General features: G+C 36.3%; 1 protein-coding gene across 7 annotated transcripts in view; it reads right to left on the bottom strand.

Annotated features, from left to right (window-relative positions):
- Positions 1 to 22,460, bottom strand: part of LOC108719190 (piezo-type mechanosensitive ion channel component 2) — a 225,938-nt gene that overhangs the window by 8,194 nt on the left and 195,284 nt on the right. For 4 of the 7 annotated variants that reach the window (XM_018267875.2, XM_018267876.2, XM_041566358.1 and 1 more), the window contains 12 exons: positions 20,884 to 21,045; positions 15,625 to 16,008; positions 14,582 to 14,840; positions 13,938 to 14,120; positions 13,284 to 13,536; positions 10,618 to 10,750; positions 8,370 to 8,517; positions 7,881 to 8,095; positions 7,630 to 7,788; positions 6,313 to 6,460; positions 3,594 to 3,782; positions 2,398 to 2,490 (listed from right to left, as the gene is read on the bottom strand). In XM_018267875.2, coding sequence (XP_018123364.1) covers positions 2,398 to 2,490; positions 3,594 to 3,782; positions 6,313 to 6,460; positions 7,630 to 7,788; positions 7,881 to 8,095; positions 8,370 to 8,517; positions 10,618 to 10,750; positions 13,284 to 13,536; positions 13,938 to 14,120; positions 14,582 to 14,840; positions 15,625 to 16,008; positions 20,884 to 21,045 — 2,326 coding nt within the window. The remainder of the gene's footprint in view (positions 1 to 2,397; positions 2,491 to 3,593; positions 3,783 to 6,312; positions 6,461 to 7,629; positions 7,789 to 7,880; positions 8,096 to 8,369; positions 8,518 to 10,617; positions 10,751 to 13,283; positions 13,537 to 13,937; positions 14,121 to 14,581; positions 14,841 to 15,624; positions 16,009 to 20,883; positions 21,046 to 22,460) is intronic. The other 3 variants (XM_041566359.1, XM_041566360.1, XM_018267881.2) reach the window with 1 other exon arrangement.

The raw sequence follows: 22,460 nt of genomic DNA, 5'->3' as shown, positions 1-22,460 counted from the left end.
TGAGTCTAGTGAGGGTTCACATCAGTGATCCCCAACCAATGGCTTACGAGCAGTATGTTGCTCACCAATCCCTTGGATATTGCTCACACTGGCCTCAAAGCAGTTGCTGATTTTTGAATTCTTGGTTGCAGAGAAACCAGGTGTATCATCAAACAGTGCCTCCTTGAGACTGCCAGTGCACATAGAGGCTATCAAATAGCCAATCACAGCCCTTATTTGACACCCCCAGAAACTTTCTCCATGCTTGTGTTGCTCCCCAACTCTTTTTACAATTGAATGAAGCTCATTGATAAAAAAAAGTTGGGGACCTCTAGTCCACATAATTTGTGTACTTTATTTCTATTAGGAATTGACTATGCTCTGTAGCAGCCTTGCTGTAGTTGCTTACTAATTGGTCACTTAAGATGATGAACTGTGAGTAGATGTGAAAACACTTCTAGGAACACATTATCATCCTAACATGAACTTAATATGCTGCTTTATTCAGAATGTCTCTAACAGCCAGTTAAGAGCTCACATACAAATAAACAGTGTCTACACATAACTTTAGAAATACATAATAATGAGTATATTATGTTTGGCAGCAAACTTTAGAGATAACTTTCTTCATATTTAACTTTGGATTGAGCTCTAGAAATTCTTACAGTGGTCCTGCGTGTTTATACACACCAATTAATAAACAACGGGATTTCACATATATTTTTCTGATATGTTTTTTCTCACGAAAATGTGCTTTTAGGGCAATCAAGTTAGCCGTGACAGCTTGAAACTTTTATCTTCTACGAGGAGAAAAAGCTATTAGACAAGCTAAACAGGGTATATCATTGGGGAGAAAATGAATCCAAAATTATTTTGAAATATGTAAATACTTAAAAAAATGAAGCAGGAAGGGGTGGGACCCTTATTGTCAGAGGGAGGTCAGTTGGTTGATGAGAGTATGGAACAAGCAGAGATTCGGAAGTGTTTTTTTTGTGTCTACACAACCAGACCCAATTATAATAACTACTGATGGATGGGCCACACAGGAAAAAAGACTAAAAGAAAGGTCCAGAACCGTATGCTATTCATCCCAGGGTACTTAACAAACGTAGCTCTGTCACTGCAAAACGGTTTTACTCAGTTGTTCAGGATTCATTGAGGCCTCGCAGGGGGCCAATTGCTAATGTGGTGATGCTATTCAAAAAGGGAGCCTGTTCTCAGCCTGAGACCTATAGGCTGGTTAGTCTGACATACTGATACTTGATTATATTACAAATCACAATACTATGTGTTTGTGCCACCCAGCGACTACGGAGCACTCGGAGTGGTGTGTTAAAATATTTTAACTTTAATAATTCATTTTGAAAAGTTAATATCAGCGCATCAGCATACTAAACATCAGATCATCCACTTATCTGATGTTTAGTATGCTAATGCGCTGATATTACATTTTCAAAATGGATTATTAAAGTTTAAATATTTTAACACTCCATTCCGAGTGCTCCGTAGTCGCTGGGTGTCTAAGGATTTGACCGGAAGGGGGACAGATGTTACGTGCAGCACGGAGGTGAGAGTGTGAGAGAGGTGAGATGCTCCCCGTGTTTGGACTTATATTATGTGTTTGTGCCAGCATGGTTTATGTGTTATAGATCTTTTCAGGATACTTTAATTACCTTCTATGAGGAAGTTAGCAGAAGACGTGGACGTAATTGACTTTGCTGAAGCATGAGATGCAGTACCACACAGAAGGATACTGGTTAAATTAAGGAATATTGGCATGGAACATCATATTTGCACTTGGGTAAAGTGTGTTGCCTGTCTATGGCCCTATTTAAACTTTTAATTAATAAACTTGAGGTAGGCACTGAAAGTACCGTTTCTATTTTAGCTTATGATACTAAATTGTGCAAACGTATAAGTTCTAAAACATAAGTTTCCCTCTCAGGGCCGGAACTAGGGGTAGGCAGAGTAGGCACGTGCCTAGGGCGCAAAGCTGAGGGGGCGCCAGGCACATACCTGCTTCAATATATATATTGAATGCAACAGAAAGGCACCTTCACTTTTATTGATACATCAAATAGACATAAAAAATAACATTTTCCAACTGTAAAGACTGTGCATACTGCATATTAAATATTATTTACATATTGAACTAGCATTACAGAGTAATTTTAATTGATGCTTATATGCCAAATCAAAAATAATCAGGAAGAACATGGACTGGTTCTGCAGGGAATTCAAATTTCAGGGCCGAGATGTGTCGCAAGTGATCATAGATAAAGTGTAACCTAAATATTGAGAGTAAATTAAAAATATTGTCTCCAATAATATCTTACAACCGTATGATTGTTATATATATCACTTGAATTATTTTAGCAAAAAGCACAATCAATATAGTGCAAGAGAAGGTTTACTTACTGTATTGTCTTTATACAAATTATGTAAGAGTTTAAATCCCGTGCTATTCATGTCTTTCAGCTGGTTTTGTTGAGCACTCATGGTAAAAACAGGCTAAAAAACAAGAGATTGTATTGCTGTAAATGTCTGACATTATAAACTGTTAATAGTTAAGAGCAGATAATATGGTTTATGAGATGATTGCAGCCAACAAAAACTCAAATCTCCTAGAAAAATATAAAAGGAATTCAGCATAATAACATAAGTTGGCAAGTTTGGTCTGTGCTTGACAATATTTTGGCTCAACCTGAAAGCAATTCGGTTTTATTATTATTTTTAGAGTGAAGGTGTACGGATGCTATTGAGGGTATTTGATGTGGTTGTTTGCAGATGTTACGATAAAATCAGTGAACAGATACACAATGAAGCTCATTAGTACATTAGTTTTGTGTATCAGATGCACAAATCACTTAATGAAAATAATGCATCAAGAAAAAGAAATGCTGAACTGCACACACCCTAATGCACATAAGCGGGCATTTACCTTAAGAAAGGCAGCGTGCCGAGACATGTAGCTACCCCGCAAACACACTGCCAACAGAGACCTGTGGTTACCCTTGTAGATACAACACTGTCACTGTATTTGGGAGGGAAGGCACATAGGTGTATGGCACAGGGTAAGGACATGGATGGCTACATACTTTGGGCACCCTGTGAATGTGTGAAATGTAAGTGCTGTATTCCTCAGAGGGGTACAGGTCTTATTATGGATCACAAATGGGGTGCCAAATGGATACAAATGTCTTAAGATGCTACAGGTTAAGCAAAATGCCACATCTAATTATTAGCTCTGTGATTATTTAGGTGTATTACATTTCTTTGGTTAGCCTGAACAAATAATTGTAGAATACTTGGTAGAAGCTACATTTTCTTTTGAAAGAACTATAACTTTTTCCGATATAAGGCACACTCAGCACTTTAATGACAGCTACTTGTGGAAGCCGTAATCAAAATGGCCGTGACTCGTCATTAACTATGGGAAGCCCATGTAGCTCCAGATCCTGATTGCTGTGTACTAATGTATATATCCATGAGCAACATGTGTGGGTCCTAGCTCTGATACATGAAGTGGGACATACCTGCAGTGTAAACATGAACCTTATATTGTCTTACATTAATAAAGATACATGTCTCTGGGTTGTTTGCAGCTCTCTTACCTGATAACCTCCAAGAGTTATTTGAATGGACACATCTAGGGGCTTGTTTGTGACACCAGCAACTGATTTGATTAAGGACATGAAGAGCAAAGGAAACCACACGATGCAAATCAGCAGAACTATTATCATTCCACCCATCCCGTATTTCACAACCTTTTTCTTCTTTTGGCCTCGTGGCTGGGGATATCTCTGCAAATACATAGAAGTCTAGAGTTAATGGACAGAGAAAATGCACCATTAAAACAGTTACTGAGGGATACACATTATTATTTTGTTATATTTTTACAGCTAATTATTATGTTTTTTGTACATTGTGTATAAATCACTAACCTGCTTGATCCTTGGTGTATTTTGTTCTGTCATGGGTGCTTTAAACTTTTTAAACAGGACAAAAAACACTAAATATTTGAGATCTGGGCCTTCCAGCCACATATAAACTGTTTTATTTTTAAAAAAAGCATGAACATGATTTTTATGATGTCGTTTTTATTTCTATATTACACTGTTTACACTGCAAATAATTCAATTGACAATATAACAATTCATTCCTGAACCAGCAAGTGCATTTTTTTAGTTGTGATATTGGTATGTAGGCAGCCATCTCAGGTCATTTTGCCTGGTCATGTGCTTTCAGAATTTCAACACTTTAGGATGGAACTGCTTTCTGGCAGGCTGTTGTTTCTCCTACTCAATGTAACTGAATGTGTCACAGTGGGACCTGGATTTTACTACTGAGTGCTGTTCTTAAATCTACCTGGCAGCTGTTATCTTGTGTTAGGGAGCTGTTATCTGGTTTCCCATTGTTCTGTTGTTAGGCTGCTGGGGGGGGAGGGGATGATATCACTCCAACTTGCAGTACAGCAGTAAAGAGTGACTGAAGTTTATCAGCGCACAAGTCACGTGACTGGGGCAGCTGGGAAACTGACAATATGTCTAGCCCCATGTCAGATTTCAAAATTAAATATAAAAAATATTTTTGCTCTTTTTAGAAATGGATTTCAGTGCAGAATTCTGCTGGAGCAGCACTATTAACTGATGTGTTTTGAAAAAAACATGTTTTCCCATGACATTATCCCTTTAAGTAAGAAATGTCACATAAATGTTGCGCTAACCTGAATGCCTGAAAGGCACTAATAATACAAATACAAGTACTAAACACCACCTGCAGTAAAACTTGGGGAGCAACAGCATAGAGGGCCTGAGACTTACACTGAGATTGCAAGTTTATGGGCCAGTAATGGCAGGAACACTTAAAAGAAGTATTGTATGACCAGTTCCAAGAAATTGCCCAGTCTATAAAAGTGGCTTTAAGGGTGCAAATAGCAATCTGTCAGAATGAAGTCAGATATGTAAACTGTTCTGGGTTGTTGATTTTAAACCAGAAAATTTTTTTTTCTTGTTATAAATAGTGTCTCACCCCACCTCATCATAGCAGGGAAGAAAATTGCAATAACATAAAATGAAAATGATAAAATGGGCAATGGTGCCATGCTTATAATATTATAGATATATTTCATAATATTCCAGGTCAACGGTCTCAAACTCAAAATTTAGCAACACCCAACTTCTTTAATGGGTATTTCACCTGAGCTTTTAGTATAAATAAAGTTTTTTGTTCAGCAGCTCTCTGGTCTGAAATACCAGCAGCTATCTGGTTGCTATAGTACAATTTAACCGTAGCAATAAGTAATATTGTAGCCTAACAGAGCAATAGTATTTTTGCAGCTGGGGTCAGTGACCCTTATTTGAAAACTGGAAAAAGGCAGAAGACAAAGCCAATAATTAAAAAAACAATAAAAAAATGAAGACCAACTGAAATGCTGTTACAAACAGGATAATCCTTAACAATGTTTTTAAAGGTAAAGAGTTAAAAATTCACAAGAATACATGGAATTAAGCTTTCAAAAATTGTTTCAAGTGAACACCATAAATTACACAATTATTTCCTTAAAAATGGCTGCCCTGCAATAAAAAGAGTTAGAGAGCATAGTGTCTCTAGGTATTATTGATAAATGTTCCTTAGTCAGTTAAATATGTGACACACAAACGTTTAAGCTTGTTGCCAGCACACTAAGGGGCAGATTTATCAAAGGTCGAATTTCGAAGTGAAATATACTTCGAGATTCGACCATCGAATGGCTATACTTAGACTTCGAATATTGAAGTTGAAGTTTTTTTTACCAAATTTGACCGTTTTGCGGTTGAAGTAAAATAGTTCGATCAAACAATTAAATCATTCGAATCGAACGATTTCAGCGATTGACCGAACAATTTTACTTAGACTAAAAAAACATAGAAAAATGTATTAGAAGGTCCCCATAGGCTAACATAGCACTTCGCCAGGTTTAATTTGGCAAAGTTTTTTTAAAGAGACAGTACTTTGATTATCGAATATTCAAATATTCGAACTATTTTACTTCAAATCGAATTCTAAGTAAATTCAAATTCGTAGTATTCTATTCGATGGTCGAAGTATCCAAAAAATTACTTTGAATTTCGAATTTTTTTACTTAGAAAATTCCCTCGAATTCACTTCGACCCTAGATAAATCTGCCCCTAAGAAATGTGTATGATATCTGTATATCAGGGGGAAATGCCTTATTTATGTTCTTACCTTTACATTCCTTGTTTGTGATTAAAAAATTCCAAGTTAAAAAAACAAAAACTTATAAAACACCCCTAATAATTCAGGTCAAAGTATTTAAAGTTGGTTTTCTACCTTCTCTGATTCCCGCCAGCATTTTAGGATAAATATATGCGCATAAATGTCCTCTACACAGATCCAGCTGGAAAGACTGAGAGTGGTGTCAGTCCATACCCAGTCCATAACAGCTCGCAGCTCCGTTAAAAATGGAACAAGACGAAAGCTGAAACAAGAAATCACACATCAGTCTCCCTCTCTAATCTAATCATCAGACCTCTGCAATTTGAAGTATTTCACATTCATTTTTCATACATTATTCAGAGCACCAAGTTTGCTCAAGTTCTCACAGTTTTATTGTATAAGAAATAGCATATTTATCAAATACTGAATTGGATAATCCTCAAACAGTTCACTATTTTCCTTAAGTTCTCATTTTCCTGACTGTCAGGAACAAATATCTTACAAGTTTTTGAAAGAACTGAGTTGGAAAGTAGCAGTCAGTTGCATGTAAAACCACATTTATTAAGGGGTTTATTTATCAAAGGTTACATTTTAGAGATTTGTGGTTTTTTCCGATATAAGAAAAAACTCGAATGGAAAAAAACGGAATCAGTGAATTCGACTTTAATAACCCGAAAACTTGAATTGATCGAGTTTTCCACGGGAAAAAACTCAGTCCCTAGTTACCAGATTGCTTAAAATAGCTTTTTGAAGAGCTGTTGAATAAAAAGCTAAATAACTCAAAAACCTTCAATAATAAAAAATGAAAACCAATTGCAAATTATCTCAGAATATCACTCTCTACATCATACTAAAAGTTATCTGAAAGGTGAACAACCCCTTTAAGAAAAAATCAGAATGTGAAAAACAGGGAATGCAATTGGGGAAAAAAATAGATTACCTCAAATTTATCAAGTTTATAGGCTAAAAAACCTAGAATACCTTGAATTTATTGAGTTTTCGAGCGCAAACCAGTGTAAAAAACCTGAAAATCATGAAGGCAAAAAACATCTTTAAATGAATAAAGGGTTCTCTGCCATTGACTTCTACATGATTATTAGGTATTAGCTGGAGTATTTTCGGATTCTGGCTTTTAGCAGCTTTGGGCCATGATAAATCTTTAATGTAACTAAATACGAAAAACTAAAAATTTTCGAGAAAACTCAACTCAACCGTAGTAATAAATAACCCCCTTAATAAATCATAATGGTTTTTAAAGTTTTAAAAAAATATAGAAAAAACATGAGTTTTTAGAGACTCGTGAAAAAAATTGAATTCGATTGTTAGTAAATAGGCCCCCTAATATTGGAGTATAATCCTAATTTATTATTTTAGTTTCTGATGCTTTTCAGGGAGCCTTTGTTAACAGTCACATACAGATGCAATACATACCCTTGGAAAAGGAACAGGTTGACATAATTGTAGCTCTTAGTAAGGAAGTTTCCAAGCACCCGAGTTGGGTATCCACAACGTATTTGATATGCTGACAATCCAAAATAAATGCACTTGACAAAATACCACAGCTGGGCGACAGTGTTTTGACTGAATTTCCTGTAAAGGCAAAGAACAGATTGCTCTAGGGTGGTCTTAATGTGCAAAGAGGACAAACAACATAGAAATATGGCTCAGTATTGGATTGATACCTTTCTGTTACCACTGGCAAGATGAAGAACATCCAAAAATGTATTCCAAATACAAGGATAACTTGGAATATAACTTTGCCCATGACTGTTTTGCGAAGATACAATGCACGATCAACAACCATGGTTCCAAACTGGATAAGCACCATTACCAAAAAAGCTTCTGGGACTTGGTCTTCCGATAGAGAGGAAGTAATATCTGCTGCAGCTGAGTGTTTCTGGAAATGAAAATGAATTAATATTACTGACAACTGCTGTGGGCAGGAGTATTGCAGGCAAAAAAACATGGTATTTTCCTCTTCGGATAAATGAGCCCACAATATTAAAACTATGTAATATTCAAATAAAAAGCCAGTCCAATAAACAGGCAGTTTCTTTTTTAAGTTCCATTCTGATTGCTTAGGCCATGTACACAATGTTTTTGTTTTTTTTTATAATATACTCTATCATCTAATTGCAAAATGGTATTTGAACATATGATAAACTACTTACTCCAAAAGCCCAAAAGCCAAAAACAATAATGATGAAGTCTACAGTGTCTGCCAGGAACATGAGCACATAGACATCAGTCACAGCGCTGTATTCAGGATGAATAAGATTGTAAAAAAACTGTCTGATCGGCACATAGATTTGTAGTATCCTGGAAGGGAGAACACACAGTATATATTGAGTATCTATAAAGAGCTATTCACCATTACCACAATAATACCACTATAATAGACGCTAGAAATTAAAGGAGAACTAAACCCTAAAAATGAATATGGCTAAAAATGCCATATTTTATATACTGAACTTATTGCACCAGTCTAAAGTTTCAGCTTCTCAATAGCAGCAATGATCCAGGACTTCAAACTTGTCACAGGGGGTCACCATCTTGGAAAGTGTCTGCAACACTCTGCTGCTGTTGAGAAGGTAAGTTCTCAGGGGTTGTCGTAATTATCTTGCAAAAAATTAGGTTGGCCGGTAATATAAACTGATGCTACAGGGCTGATTATTAAATTCTGATGCTAATTGCACTGATTTCTGTGCTGCCATGTAGTAATTATCTGTATTAATTACTAATCAGCCTTATATTGTGACATTTATATTCTATGTATACTGTATATTGTGAGAGCAGAGCAGAGCATGTGCAGTGAATCAGCAGAAAAGAAGATGGGGAGCTACTGGGGCATCTTTGGAGACACAGATCTTCACTGCTAAAGGACTGTGGTTGCTTCGGGCTGGTACAGAAGCCCAAAACATAATGTACAGCATTTCTAGCCAACTTCTTTGGTTAAGCTTTAGTTCTCCTTTAAAGGCCCAGTTCACTCTGAAATTAACCTTTAGTATGATACAGACTGTAGTATTGTAAGACAATTTGCAGTTGGTCTTTATTTTTTAAATGCTTTTTTGGTTTATTGAATTATTTAATGTTCTGCTTTGCAGCACTGTAGTTTATAATTTAAACTGCATCGGAATGCTAGATTTCTACTTAAACTACTACTCAACCTAGCAGTGGTTTAAATCACAGGGGGCCATTAACTATCCCACCAGGCACTGGAGCACTTCTGCTTGGGGGAATGGCTGCCACAAGGTTTAGAATGCAGCATCAAGGGCTCAGGCCAGTCATGTTCAAAGACAGGGCCCATTGTAATGTCTGTTACCACTGGCTAACTTGCAAGTCTGACTGACACACAAGTCGACAGAAGCATGGTCAGACTGGGGGACGGGGCCCATGCGCACTGGGGTTGCTGCACTGCCCCCCCGGTAGTGAAGATATGTTACACACATCAGGCATCTGCTCCAGCCGCAACCCTGCTCTGGCCCCCATCGCCTACCTTTTATCCCAGGGTACTGGGAGGGGGGGCGGCTCCAATAGCAGTCTGAGCCGGTGGGGTCCACCGGGTTATTTCCCGGTGTCCCACAGGCCCAGTCCTACCCTGGGCAGAAGAGGTACATACCTAGGGCACAAGGTTGGGGGGCGGTGCTAGATCCTTAGGCATATACCTCTTCTGCCTCCTCTAACTTAGGCCCTGCATATCAGATCAGCAGCTGCAGCAAGTGTGCCAACTGAATAGGAGAGAGGAGCAAGCAGGGACAAGATAGGACCAAGAGGAGTTGTGGAGCTGCGGGAGGTGTGTGTGTGTTGTGAAGTGGGGGGCTGGGCAGTTGTGGGGAGCAACACAACTGCAATTTGTCATTCAGACCATCCCACACATTTCTATGTCCACTATTGCATATGCATATATATATATATATATATATCACGTTCCAATGAGTATCCGCACTCCAATGCACTCTGGTATAGCTTCTCCAGCTGGGGTGCACGGTTAAAATATATGCATTTCTATTCTCTGAAGAACCAAAACTCCCATATATAAAAATATCAGTTTTTATTTCTGTTACATTCCAACGTTTCGGTCCCTGTTGGGACCTTGAGAAAGGTCCCAACAGGGACCGAAACGTTGGAATGTAACAGAAATAAAAACTGATATGAGAATACAAATATATATATATATATATATATATATATATATATATATATATATATAAAATCCATTTTAAATGTTTCCTTCTCTTCCTTTTCATACAAAAAAATAAAGCATTTAACAATTGTATTAATGCTACAAAGCACCAGCGGAAACTGCAGCTTTAATGTACACGTTAAAGTGCCTGGCAGGAACTCTAATAATTCTTTCATATGCTGACATCAAAACATCAAAGCTAATATTCTTATTGTAACACTATTTATGTTACTTACGTCTTTATGGTAAATGCTTTTGCTTTAATGAGTTGTTCTCTGAGTTTTTCCAGCAGAAGTTCCTTCCTAGATTTCAACTTAATACTGTGAATGCTGCTCCCTTTTTGACTGCTGTTCCGAGTACTGGTGCTCCCTTCAGTTTTAAAGAAAAGAAATGTATAAATATATATATACATACATTTATGGCATTTGTTTTGTTGTACTTTTAAAGCAATACACAGATTTAATGTTATATGATAGTTCAGTCTTCAGAGTTCCTTAATCTTACATGTTGCCTGATTGCCAATTTAAAAGAGCAGGATTCACCTTTATTCACAGCACATTAAAAATACACACTGTCTGTTGTTTAATTAATAAACAGTTACATTGAAAACAACACTTTTACACTCAAATCCACCTCCTTAGTTCTTCAACGCAATTGTGAAAGGAAGTGAAAGCAGTTAATCAAATTACCCCTTCCAGTTAAGCCATTCAATAACAAATGCCTCATTTATAAGCTCCACTGGAGCAGGGACTGATGTGAATGATTTATAAATCTCTGTGCCACTTCTGTGCTGCAGAATATGTTGGTTCTATATAAATAAAGAATAATATTAATAACAATAAAATACATTGGGAGATCCACTTGTCTGGCCACCTAACAAGTGAATATTTGCCTGATTTAGGTACATGGTTAGTGAGCCACATATAGCTGCACCATCATCAACAATCATTTGGCCTCCAGGTCAATTAAATCACATAGGGTTCATATATAGACCTCTTTGAGCTGCTTTTAGGAGGCCAATGGATAAGGCTTAATAGACTTGTGAAACTATATATTTCTTATATCTTAATAGTAAAGTAGTAAAGTCCAAGGCTTATATACAAAACAAAGTCTTAAAGAAAAATAAATAATATGGCAAAATTTACTGATACAGTATATGTTAGTTCCATAAAATGAGATTGGATGAAAGTTGAAGATTGGCCCAGCACTAAGGGGGATATTTACTAAACTCTGAATGCAAAAATCCCAAAAAATTGTGATTTTATTTTTTAAAAAATCGGATTTTTAAGAAATCGCAAATTTCTCAGAATTTATTAAACCCAAAGGATGGAAAAGGCCGAATCTGAAAATCCGGCATTTCAGACCTGTCGAGGTTGCACTTAAGTCAATGGGAGAAGTCCCAATGATTTTTTTGGTATTCAACGGGTGTCGTGCAATACCCCGAAGTTTTGGTTTCCAGTTGAAAAGTCCGAAAAAATCTTGAAAATCTGTTTTTTTTCCCCCGCAAAGCAAATTTTCGGGAAAGTGTAATAATAAATAAGCTTAAAAAACCTGAGCGGATTTGATCGGAGTTTGTAGCAGAAAATGTTGAGATAAAATCAGACTTTGATAAATAACCCCCTAACACTCCTAAACACATTCACATATAATCAAATTATGGACACACCAAACATGAGAATTTCTTGGACAAATGTAGATGCTCAACACAAATTAACTATTTAACTGAAGCGTGTAAATTCCTATTAATTACACAGCACTTCCAAGCAATATCCATAAAAGCACCTTTTAGTGCACATGCAGCGAATCTCACGGAGACACAGTATATGTCAGATCAAGCTAGTAAAGGGTCTGATCTGGCCTAAACCGTTGCTGTGTGACGCACAACATATGCACTTAGTTGTAATAAAGATGATTTTATGGTCATTACTTGGAAGTGCAGATCAATAATTGGAATTGATTGAGCTGTAGGTTGCTGCTGTATAACTTGCACTTGTTTATTAAGAGAATTGCCAAATACTAGACAAGCATCTAAAAGCAAATTCAACGGGGCCTTTGGGCTTCAATTATATGTGTTCCCCGGCCATATACTCTTACTGAAATTTTATGATTTTCAAAGGCTGGTTGTTTTTGTCAGGGTTTGATATGCATTCATTTGTCATGACACACAAATGGCATCAAGACCAACAGATGCAGCTTATGAAAGGGGATCTTAGAGAGGCAATGATGGAAAAATCTGCACATCAACCATGTCTATTGTTTTGCAATATTTTGCTATAAATGCTGCCTGCTAATTAGTTGGTATAGTCACTAGTCCAGTAGCCAACTTTGCACCTTTTATTATAAAACCCCATGTCAAAACTGCTAAAGGTTTGCAGGCTGCTGTGAATGAATATCAGCTGGTCACAACCAGGTAATAAAATATTGCCAATATGCAGGTTGTACAATTCTGTAAAATAAGGAAGGGGCCACTACAATGCTTGAGTGAGTTAGCTTGAAAAAAGCTAAGGCAGGCTTGAAACGATGCAGTGCATGGTCTGAGTTTATTTTGCTAACACAGGGATTTTACTTTGGAATGAAAAGTGAAGTGCTTTCCAAATTAGTCTAACAGGGCACTATGATATTTGACAGCAAACTACTTTTAATACTTTATACTCATTTTACAGTATTTTTCTATGTATTTGATCTGTAAGTTTAGTAAATGAGGGCAAGTGGCTAGAGGCTATTTCTATGAAATATTCACGGCTTAATAGAGAGTGTCGAGCTTGATTTTCATACAGTTTGTGTGTTTCATTAACAAACTTTGAATTAACCCATTTGTAATGTTACAATATATAAGAATCAATTTGATATTTATTTACAATCTAATTTATTAGAAATGCTAGAAAGGCACATAAATGGTTACCTCTTTTAGATCTATGAGAGGAATAACTTGACCTCCGGGAAATTTGGGATCCGCTGCTTGTGCTTTTTCTCCTGATAGCTGTCTTTTCTTCGGGGAAGTGCACGTGGACTGACTCGACAGAGGCACAAAGGTTGACAGATTTTAATGAGCCAACAGAATCCCTTCTTCCGGATGCCTCTGATAGCTCACCATCTGTGTCTTCTTTATTTAGGGCTTTTACAGGGACGTCGTCTTCATCCCATAGACCATGGCACTAATAATAACATGTGGATATGTATAAGAATGATATCTGTGGCCACTGATGTCTGTACATCTATCTCCTAGGCAATGCAATATTTGCACACTGAACTTGTCACTGTTTTTGCTTTTATAGGTTTTTATTGTCTTTTTTTAATATCGCTCACCTGCTGGTCAGTGGTTGCACAAGGATCAAATTACATTTCCCATAAACGTCCCTATAAAAAGTCTTGCATAGTAAACTGTATATCCAAAATGTGGAGCATGGCATAAATCAACAACACGCCTACACTTTAGGGATGCATTAAGACACTTTTCTATTCATAAACAACCTAGATATATTTTAACTACACACAGTATAAATAAATGTCCTCGTAGTGATTAGAGTACAAATATAAAGGTCATTATCTGTTGTACCTTTAAAATAGATCTATGGAAAAACAAAGCAAGCAGCTGCACCAGGTCATAATGAACATAACCTTCTTTCTTCTCAATGCCTATTATATTAGGTGCAAAGTCAGGTTTGTCCTTTGTATAATCCACATTTTTATTCCATGGGAAGAATCCAAATTGGAAAAAATATTTGATAACAATTGTCACCTGCAAAAGAAAAAAATTAACTTTATGTATTATGTGCCAAGATAAGTCCCTAGCATCTGTGTGACCTGTAGTTTGCACCTTATTCAATAAGGCATATTTTTACTCTTTGCAATTGTGCTTGAATTCATAACTGAGCCCTCCAGTTTCCACTTGGTTGTGACTTTTATTGTGGCATACTATTAAATACATACCTGGGTCTCTGAAATAACATATACTACCTAACAAACTTCACCAAATAGTAAATTAAATATTTTGCTTTAATCCAGGGGTATAACTACAGAGGAAGCAGGTCTTTAGGAGTCAGAGATGTATAAATGTGTGTCTATAAATAGCTGTTTGTACCAAGTTTATTTGTAAACTAATGTACAAAGTCATAACAGTGTTAAAGGCTTGATCTGCACAAGTAACCGCAAAAAGTTGCATCTTCAAGAAGGAAAAAAAGCAAAGTTAATGACACATACCTCCGTATATACAATAGCGGTCATCCAAAATCTCTTACTGGGCCTTGGAACAGATAACATAGCCCAAAGGAATATAAGGATGGGCAGTACCAATGTGATCATAGAAGCTGAAATCATGTGATTAAGAATGATCACAAAAAAGCACACCATTTCTGATCGGGCCACCAATGTGTTATACATGGCATAAATAAGCTGCAATGGACGTGGCTGACAAACATAAAAGTTTTGTGAGTCTTCTAATTCTTCGTCATAAAACATCCTGTGAAGAAAGTTAGTCTGTGTGAATAATAGGTAGTAAGAAAAGCTTAGTATTATTCAGAGAAATGTTGTTTTGTGTCTGAAATATTCTATATATGGAGCCATTGTTTATATTTTAATATCTGAAAGAAAATGTATCTATAAATGTGCAATGAAATGCACAATTGGTGTTTTTGGGACAATTTTTTGGGGGTAAGCGGCATTAGACCATATCCAGATAGAGATAGATAGAGAATGCTGCACATAAAAACTTACAATAAAGGGATCTCACGTTACAGTTTCCCTTATTTTGTACTGTAAGTAATTTCCATTTGAGCACAAGCTTAAATGGCAAGGTATTATTTTTTTGTCTGCAAAAATGTGCAATTTTTACATTGACGTTAAAAGAATAATTCTGTTTTCTGTGCATCAGCGAATGCCTGCCACACACAGGCTGCCATTGGATGCTGACTTGGCACTCCAGACAATGGGATTGGCCAAATATCTGTTGCACAGGTTTGATAATCCTGTCAGGTGAGGATTGTATCTAATGATTATTGTCCTCTTCTAGTAGGTCAGCATAGGCTCACACTGTCATTGGAATGTTGGCTTGGGTGCCGAAGAGTTTTGTTTGGTTTGATTCAATTAAACTCTATATAAATATCTATAAAATAAAATAAAGAATGTGCTCTTATACAGCTTACTCTACATTTTGTTAGATAAATCAATTCCTATTGTACATCTTCTACAAAGAAGATCATGAGAAACAAAGAGAGTCTAGACTGCTTTCATAGTGACAAACATACTTGTTAAGAAGCAGCTCGCTGGCAGTCAGTTCATGTGTAAGAGGTGGCAGTATATGATCGTGTAGCTTATCACTTTGACTTTCATCGGGGCTTAGAACCATTAAATTATTGTCAGCTGAATCATCCTGAGATGCAAATGAGAGTTGTTCAAAGCTGACTGCTTTACTGTAAGAAGGTGGAAGATCACCCTCTGTGGTGGAGTAGAGGGGAAATTCTGTGTCTGGAGTATAGCTTGTCCCTTCCAATTCCAGGTCGTATTCATCTTCCTCAGCTTCTATCTTTGATAAAGGACTTTTGCTTTCTTCCTCCTCTTCATCTTCCACTTCCTCAATAGTTTCTGTAGTGCCCTGCCGTGAGTAGACCATGGTGCACTGAGTTGGCTCACTGTTGGGGAAAAGATATTCATAAACTAATTAGCAAGAGTAGTGCAAATCAATGTAAGTACCTGATGGTGGAGAGCTTAGCTTCCCTTGTTACCTCTTTGAATGTAGTGCTATTTTGAATGTAATCATAGAAAATATAAACATGAATTTAACACATTAAATTCCCTATGCCTTGCAGAGGCAAAAGTTGTCCACTATGAGGACTTACCAAAATGATGACAGCTGGTCCTCCTCCTCTTTGAATTGTATATGCACCAATGTTTTTGCCACAAAATCATTATACCACAATTGCAACTAGTGTGCAGTGACTCAATGGAGGACATGCAAGTGTGTCATTCAAGTCACAATTAGCGTAACACAGTTAAACACTTTATCTTTCCCCACTTACATTGTTTTGCCACCCAAAGGTCTTTGTTGGAAATGGCACTGTCTTTTTATTAAAAAAAAAACGGAACTACATTACATTACTACATTACAACAACGGAATTACATTTTAGACCTGTTTGACACCCAAAATATGATTTATAATCATTATAATTTGTGATATTTCCTTAATTTATTAACAAACAAATTCCGCATAAGTGAAATAACTTGTCTAATAAAATGGTTTGCAAGGAATGAATTAAATTAGGCTTAATACTAATCCCTAATTTAAGGAAAGTCAAAAATTGGGTCAATTGTGAATAAAACATTGTTGTGTTCAGTTGTTCAGAGCTGTAATGTTTTGAAAGCAGTTCGGCTGAACATGGCATTCAGCTGAATCCTGAAAAAAGGTGCAAGAACTAAATCATGGATTTAGTGTATCCCTAACTAGGGCTGTATCTATAAATAACTGAAGAAATAAAAACTGCCATTATATTAACCTTTGATCTACCAGTAATTTATGGTGCAATACACCACTTATGATCATTCTCCATTTATTTGAGATAGCTGTTATTTGTGTATATAAAGTAATTAAAGAAAGTGAGGTTTTATTTTAGAATGTTTAAAATACTGCTGATTAGAAACCAAAGAGCTAGAATGTAAGTAAAGATGCCACACTGTGAATAAGGGGCAGTTTCTCTCCAACATATGGGATATTTACAGTAAACTTAGTTTGAATTATAAAAGCCTAAGAGCAGAATGTGGCTACTGAATGCAGTCAATTAGGAGAAAGTAACTCAGCAAAGTTAAAGTAAATTGACTACTCTAGTTTAGACCAAACAAACAAATCCAATATCAGCAGATCCCAAAGGAAAAAAATACAGGAAGGAGATATCTAAATGAGACTGAACAATGCTGAGAAGTATATAAGAGGGATGGGAATACTACAGCAACAGTGCAGGACACTAACAAAACACTTGTACTAGTCCTTGCTGACTGAAGTAGGCAGTATCTAATTTGGGGTCATTGTTGTACTACAGCAAGGAGGAGCATGCATGCTGTTGAAAGAGAGTACAGCTATGTTCTCTGTTCACCACAGAGTCTTCCATCAGCAAATTTTTCTTATTGTTGATCCTTTATAGCAGCCAGTTGAATAGAATAAACATTATTTTTATTCTGCAAAGGGTCACAGCTCTAATGTATACATGTCTAGGCAAGTAATGTCATGAAGCAGAAGCTCCTTTTCTGGGCTAGAAAAATAATCACTGCTTTCAAAAACCAATAAAATATCAGCTTTGTTTTCCTGTGATAGCTCCATGTGTTTGGGATTTAATTCACATTAAATGCTCAATTACATATTGTATAACAATAAACTGAACAAAACTCGTAAATGTACAATTTTCTACTAGTTAATATGTTGATATTAATGTTGGGCTGGCAAGATAAAGAGGAATGTGGGACTGGCTCACCAGGGAACCAGGAAATTTTTCAGTGGGCCCAGGTGTCAGTGACAAATAGGCCTTCCCAGCTCACCCAGCCATTTGACCTTGTATGCTTATATCATATCCAAGAGGAGACAAAAACAGAATAGACAATGTAAAAATAATTTGTATTGTGGTGACGTGGTCTAAGGTTTTCTGGCTGGTCCCTGGCAACCCAGTCCAACATTAATACTGACAGTAACGGTAAGCTGATGAGCACTGAATGTATATCCTGAAGGACTAAGATGTTTAAATGCCTGGGGTTTAATCTGTATAACAACTGTGTGACCAAACACAGGACAAGGGAAGGGAAAAGGTCAAAGCCATGATATCTCTCCCATCTTCAATAACTGCAATTTATATAACAGAGAGTCAGACTGTAGATTTAATTTGTTTTCCAGAAAAATCTTGTATCCTGAATAACTCTCTGTTTCACAGGATTAAAAAATGCATGTTGCATGTTTGGAAACCAATAAATACATAAATGTAACTTATCCTATTAACTGCAACCTCTTTTTGCATTGGCTACAACTCTATCCCTACAACAGCTAGTGGACTTGCAGGATTCACAAATACAACCTAATCGCATACCTCCCAACTGTCCCTTTTTCGGACGAACAGCTAACAGGTGCAAATAAGATACTTTGTAACAATTTTGAGACACAAAAACACAGTTTAGATAAGGAGAAATATTTTCAAACTTTCATAACCTGCCAAATTTTGTAAAACAAACATGGTAATTAGGGGGTGTGACCACAGAAAGGGTTGTGGTCAAAAAAATTGCTGCGCTACGTGCAGGAAATTTTTTTTGTCCTTCTTTTAACTTCCAAAATGTTGGGAGGTATGCCTAATCGTTAAATTTCTTTTGAATGAAATTCACTATCTCTTCCAGTTTATCCTGACATATTATGATGACTATTATTGCTACAAGTTACTACAGGTATGGGACCTGTTATTCAGAATGCTGGGGGCCTGGTGTTTTCCAGATAACTGATGTTTTGGTAATGTGGATCTTCATACCTTAAATTTACTAGAAAATCATGTAAACATTGCCTTCAATAAGGATTAATTATATTTTAGTTTGGATCAAATACAAGGCACTGTTTTATTATTACAAAGAAAAAGGAAATCATTTTTAAAATTTTTGATTATTTGCATAAAATGGAGTCAATGAGAGATGGCCTTTCTGTAATCTATAGATTTCTGTATAACGGGTTTCCAGATAATGGACCCATATACGTACAAGCTTACAAGTATGGATTTGTAGTCTAGTTGCAAATCATAGACACTTTGAATGGCATCAATGGCGTTTTCACCTTCTTCAAAATATCATACCAAAATGCCTAAGAAAAAATGACAGTTATATAAAAGCAGGCATAACTGTGTGTTCTTGGTGGGTAGGTTGTCTGCGTGGTGGGCTGCGCACAAGGAAAGTGTTATATTTGATAAGTTAGACTGGTAAATCTGTTTTATAAACATTACTCACTAGCGTGCGTTAAAAAAGGCAATATTGACTTGACAGCATACAAAAGGACATCTCTGTCTGTTAGCTAACACTTATAGATACAGTTTAAGCATGTGGTTGTTTATGGACAAATTCTTCAGTGTTTTACACTTTTACTGCAAATGCTTTTCGTTTGATAATGTAAAAAAGCAACTGGAGCATGCAAACAAGAGATAGAGGCCCATTTGATGACACTCTTTTTTCCACAACATTCTTCATTTGATTTTCTGTTTCCCCTTGCCCAATGATTAGATTAATTTTGGCTCTTAAGGTAATGCAACAATGGATGTGAAGTGGTCTGGTCCAGATGTGGACCACCCATGGCACACCCATCTTCAGTGGTGAGTGGATGCAATTTCAAGCTTTTACAAGAAAAAACAACTGTAGAATGTTGGGATATGAGTTTAAAGCAGTGACTTAATGAAGAGATTCACTAATGCAGCAAATTCTATGTAGCAAATATGCTTTATAGCAATATCTGCAACCAGTGTTTGAGTAACATTGTTGCACATACATAGCAATCACACATTATCTTCTTGCTTTTGCCCATATTTGTTTTGCCTTATCTGAAGAATGGAGAGAGACGTAAAATGTGGGTGCTAAATTTTATTACTGGGGCAAATGGGTCAAAACAACAGATCGAAATGTTTGTCAATCTTTACATTTTTATAATATGCCAGGGTGCATTTGCTTTAAAAGAGTCTACTCCCTCTGTACAATCTGATTACTAGGTGATCTATGGGCAGAAAATTATGGGCAGAAATTTGGTGCATACAAGCACAATTTTTTAATGGAGTATTTGTTGCCATTATAATGTTAGTAATTAGAAAATATCCCCATATTTGGCTATGTTTACTTTGCCTGCACTGGATGGCGCCTCAGATTTGTTTTCTAATGGCTCTGAGCAGTTAGAAAGAAGACTGAACAAGAAGCAGGTCCCGTTACTGAGCTAATTTACAAGGATAGTCAGTTATCCCAAGCACAGTAGATTAACACAGATTGCATACATTTTACTGTCTGACTTTTGCCAGACTCTCTATTATTTCCTAAAGAATTTTACAGTTAGTAAAAGTGGGTTTCCAAATAGGATTTATGGTTAAGATTAGGGGTAAAGTGAAATTATTTCATGAAATTATAAAAGGCATAATGTAGTCACACGGTACCGTCCTGGAAGTCTGTGGTAATCTGTTGTGCGTTAAAAAATTGATTTATGTTTCATTTATTGCTAAAATCTCCATAAATCTTTATTTGGTGGACAGGCGATTATTGGAAGGTATGAACAACCTTTTTACGATCACTTATTCCAGGTGTCTAGCCCTAGGTTTTTTAAAGATCATTTTCTCTAAATTACTAATTTTTTTGAATGATGGAATCAGTGAAGGTAAAAAGAGCACCTTATACATGAGGGGAAACCTCATAACAAGAGCTTATGTTGATTTAAAAAAAATAATGATTATGAGTGAGTGTAAAAAAACATTTTATGTACAGTTTTGAAATGGAGTGAATAAAGCATGCATGAATTAAGCACCTTGAAGCTATACTCTCAGCAGATGAAGAAGACATGTCCATGCTGTACATTTTACGAAGCCTAGGTCGAGCACGCTCACTTGTTTTTGGTACAGAGTCTGGTCCATCTAAATCATCAAGTGTAGATTGCCTTGAGAATAGCATGGTTGCTTCAGTGCAGCAGCTAGCAGCACAAACAGTCACAAAGACAACAGTAAGTAAAACACAAGCAAAATATAATACACGGACATAAGCAATCTTACACAATGGCATGCAACAAACACACAAAGCATATAGGCACAATGAAATGATGCATGAATGTCATTTGCCACAGAACATCTTAATTGGCATAAGGATTTCAATACAATTTCTGTTTAAACATACAGTACATTTATGGGCACTTATCACTAGATACAGACAGTTGCAAAGCTGTATTAGTATATGAACTATATTCAGAGGGAGATTTATCAAAATGTAAAAATTATTTTCAATTGATGAGAAAATTGTCACAAAGGATCTCTAACCTCTAAGGGCTAAGGAAGTTATTATCTCAAGAGTAAAATATTTCCCAGACTTGAATGGTAAAGCAACTTGAAAATAATTCCCGACACCTCTTAAGAATGGAGTAAATGTAGAGATAGAAAGATTTCTATTCAAACAAACAATGAAATGCCCATGGTTTTGAGAAGAATTGATAAATAGAATATAGGTCCAATTTTCAGGTGAAAAGGATTGTTTTTATTTTCTAGACCAAATAAAATGTTCATTATTTGATAAATAGGCCATTCAGTAAAGTTTTCCTGCTAATTTGGGGGCAGTCTAGCATTAGTATATACTGTACACTTGTTCAACAAGTAATTCAAGTCCACTTTTTCTCTGTATAATGGTGCTTTTGCCCAGAAGCTCTATTATCATTAATAGGATATATAGGAAGGGCCGTGGACGTATGAACACACATAACTTTTATTGGACATGACTCCTGTAAATCTAGAAGCATAAAGTAGTCCCAATGCCAATGTTGTATAGTTTATTGTTGTCTCAATGTTACAAATGCTTAAATAAAAACCTTAAAATAAAAAAAAAATGGTCTCAATGAGACAAGCACCAAGAAAGGCAATGTGTTGGCAAAATAAATCCACACTAAAAGGGTAAGGGCTTCTACTAATCTATGCAAAAGCTACATTCTTCTTAAAGCATGAATACATTTTTAACATCTATTTAACAATTCAGATGTTAAGTTTTACATCCAAATGAACGCCCTTAGTAGATTCAGAGCTTTTCAGTCAACACACTTTTAATGCATTGAATACTTTCTTTATAGCAAGGTTGCAACAGTAACAACCCCCCTCCTTTCATCTTAGCCTTTTCAGAGGTGTATTTAGAATACCTGACCTATTCTTCCATGCTATATTCCTGCTCAAAAAATTTAACAACTGTAGTGATGGCTGGAGAGGGAGGTTGTGGAAAAATAGAAGAAAAGTTGCTCCTGAAATTGCTTCAAGGAAACCTTAGACTTTAGTAAACTTCTAAAAAAATCCTATAGTATGCTGCACCTCCACTTTTTCTTCATAAAACAGATGTCCACATATCTTTCCCAAA

The sequence above is a fragment of the Xenopus laevis genome, chromosome 6L (genome assembly GCF_017654675.1).
Source record: "Xenopus laevis strain J_2021 chromosome 6L, Xenopus_laevis_v10.1, whole genome shotgun sequence".
NCBI classification, from domain to species: domain Eukaryota; kingdom Metazoa; phylum Chordata; class Amphibia; order Anura; family Pipidae; genus Xenopus; species Xenopus laevis.
This window is presented reverse-complemented; position numbering and strand designations above follow the sequence as displayed.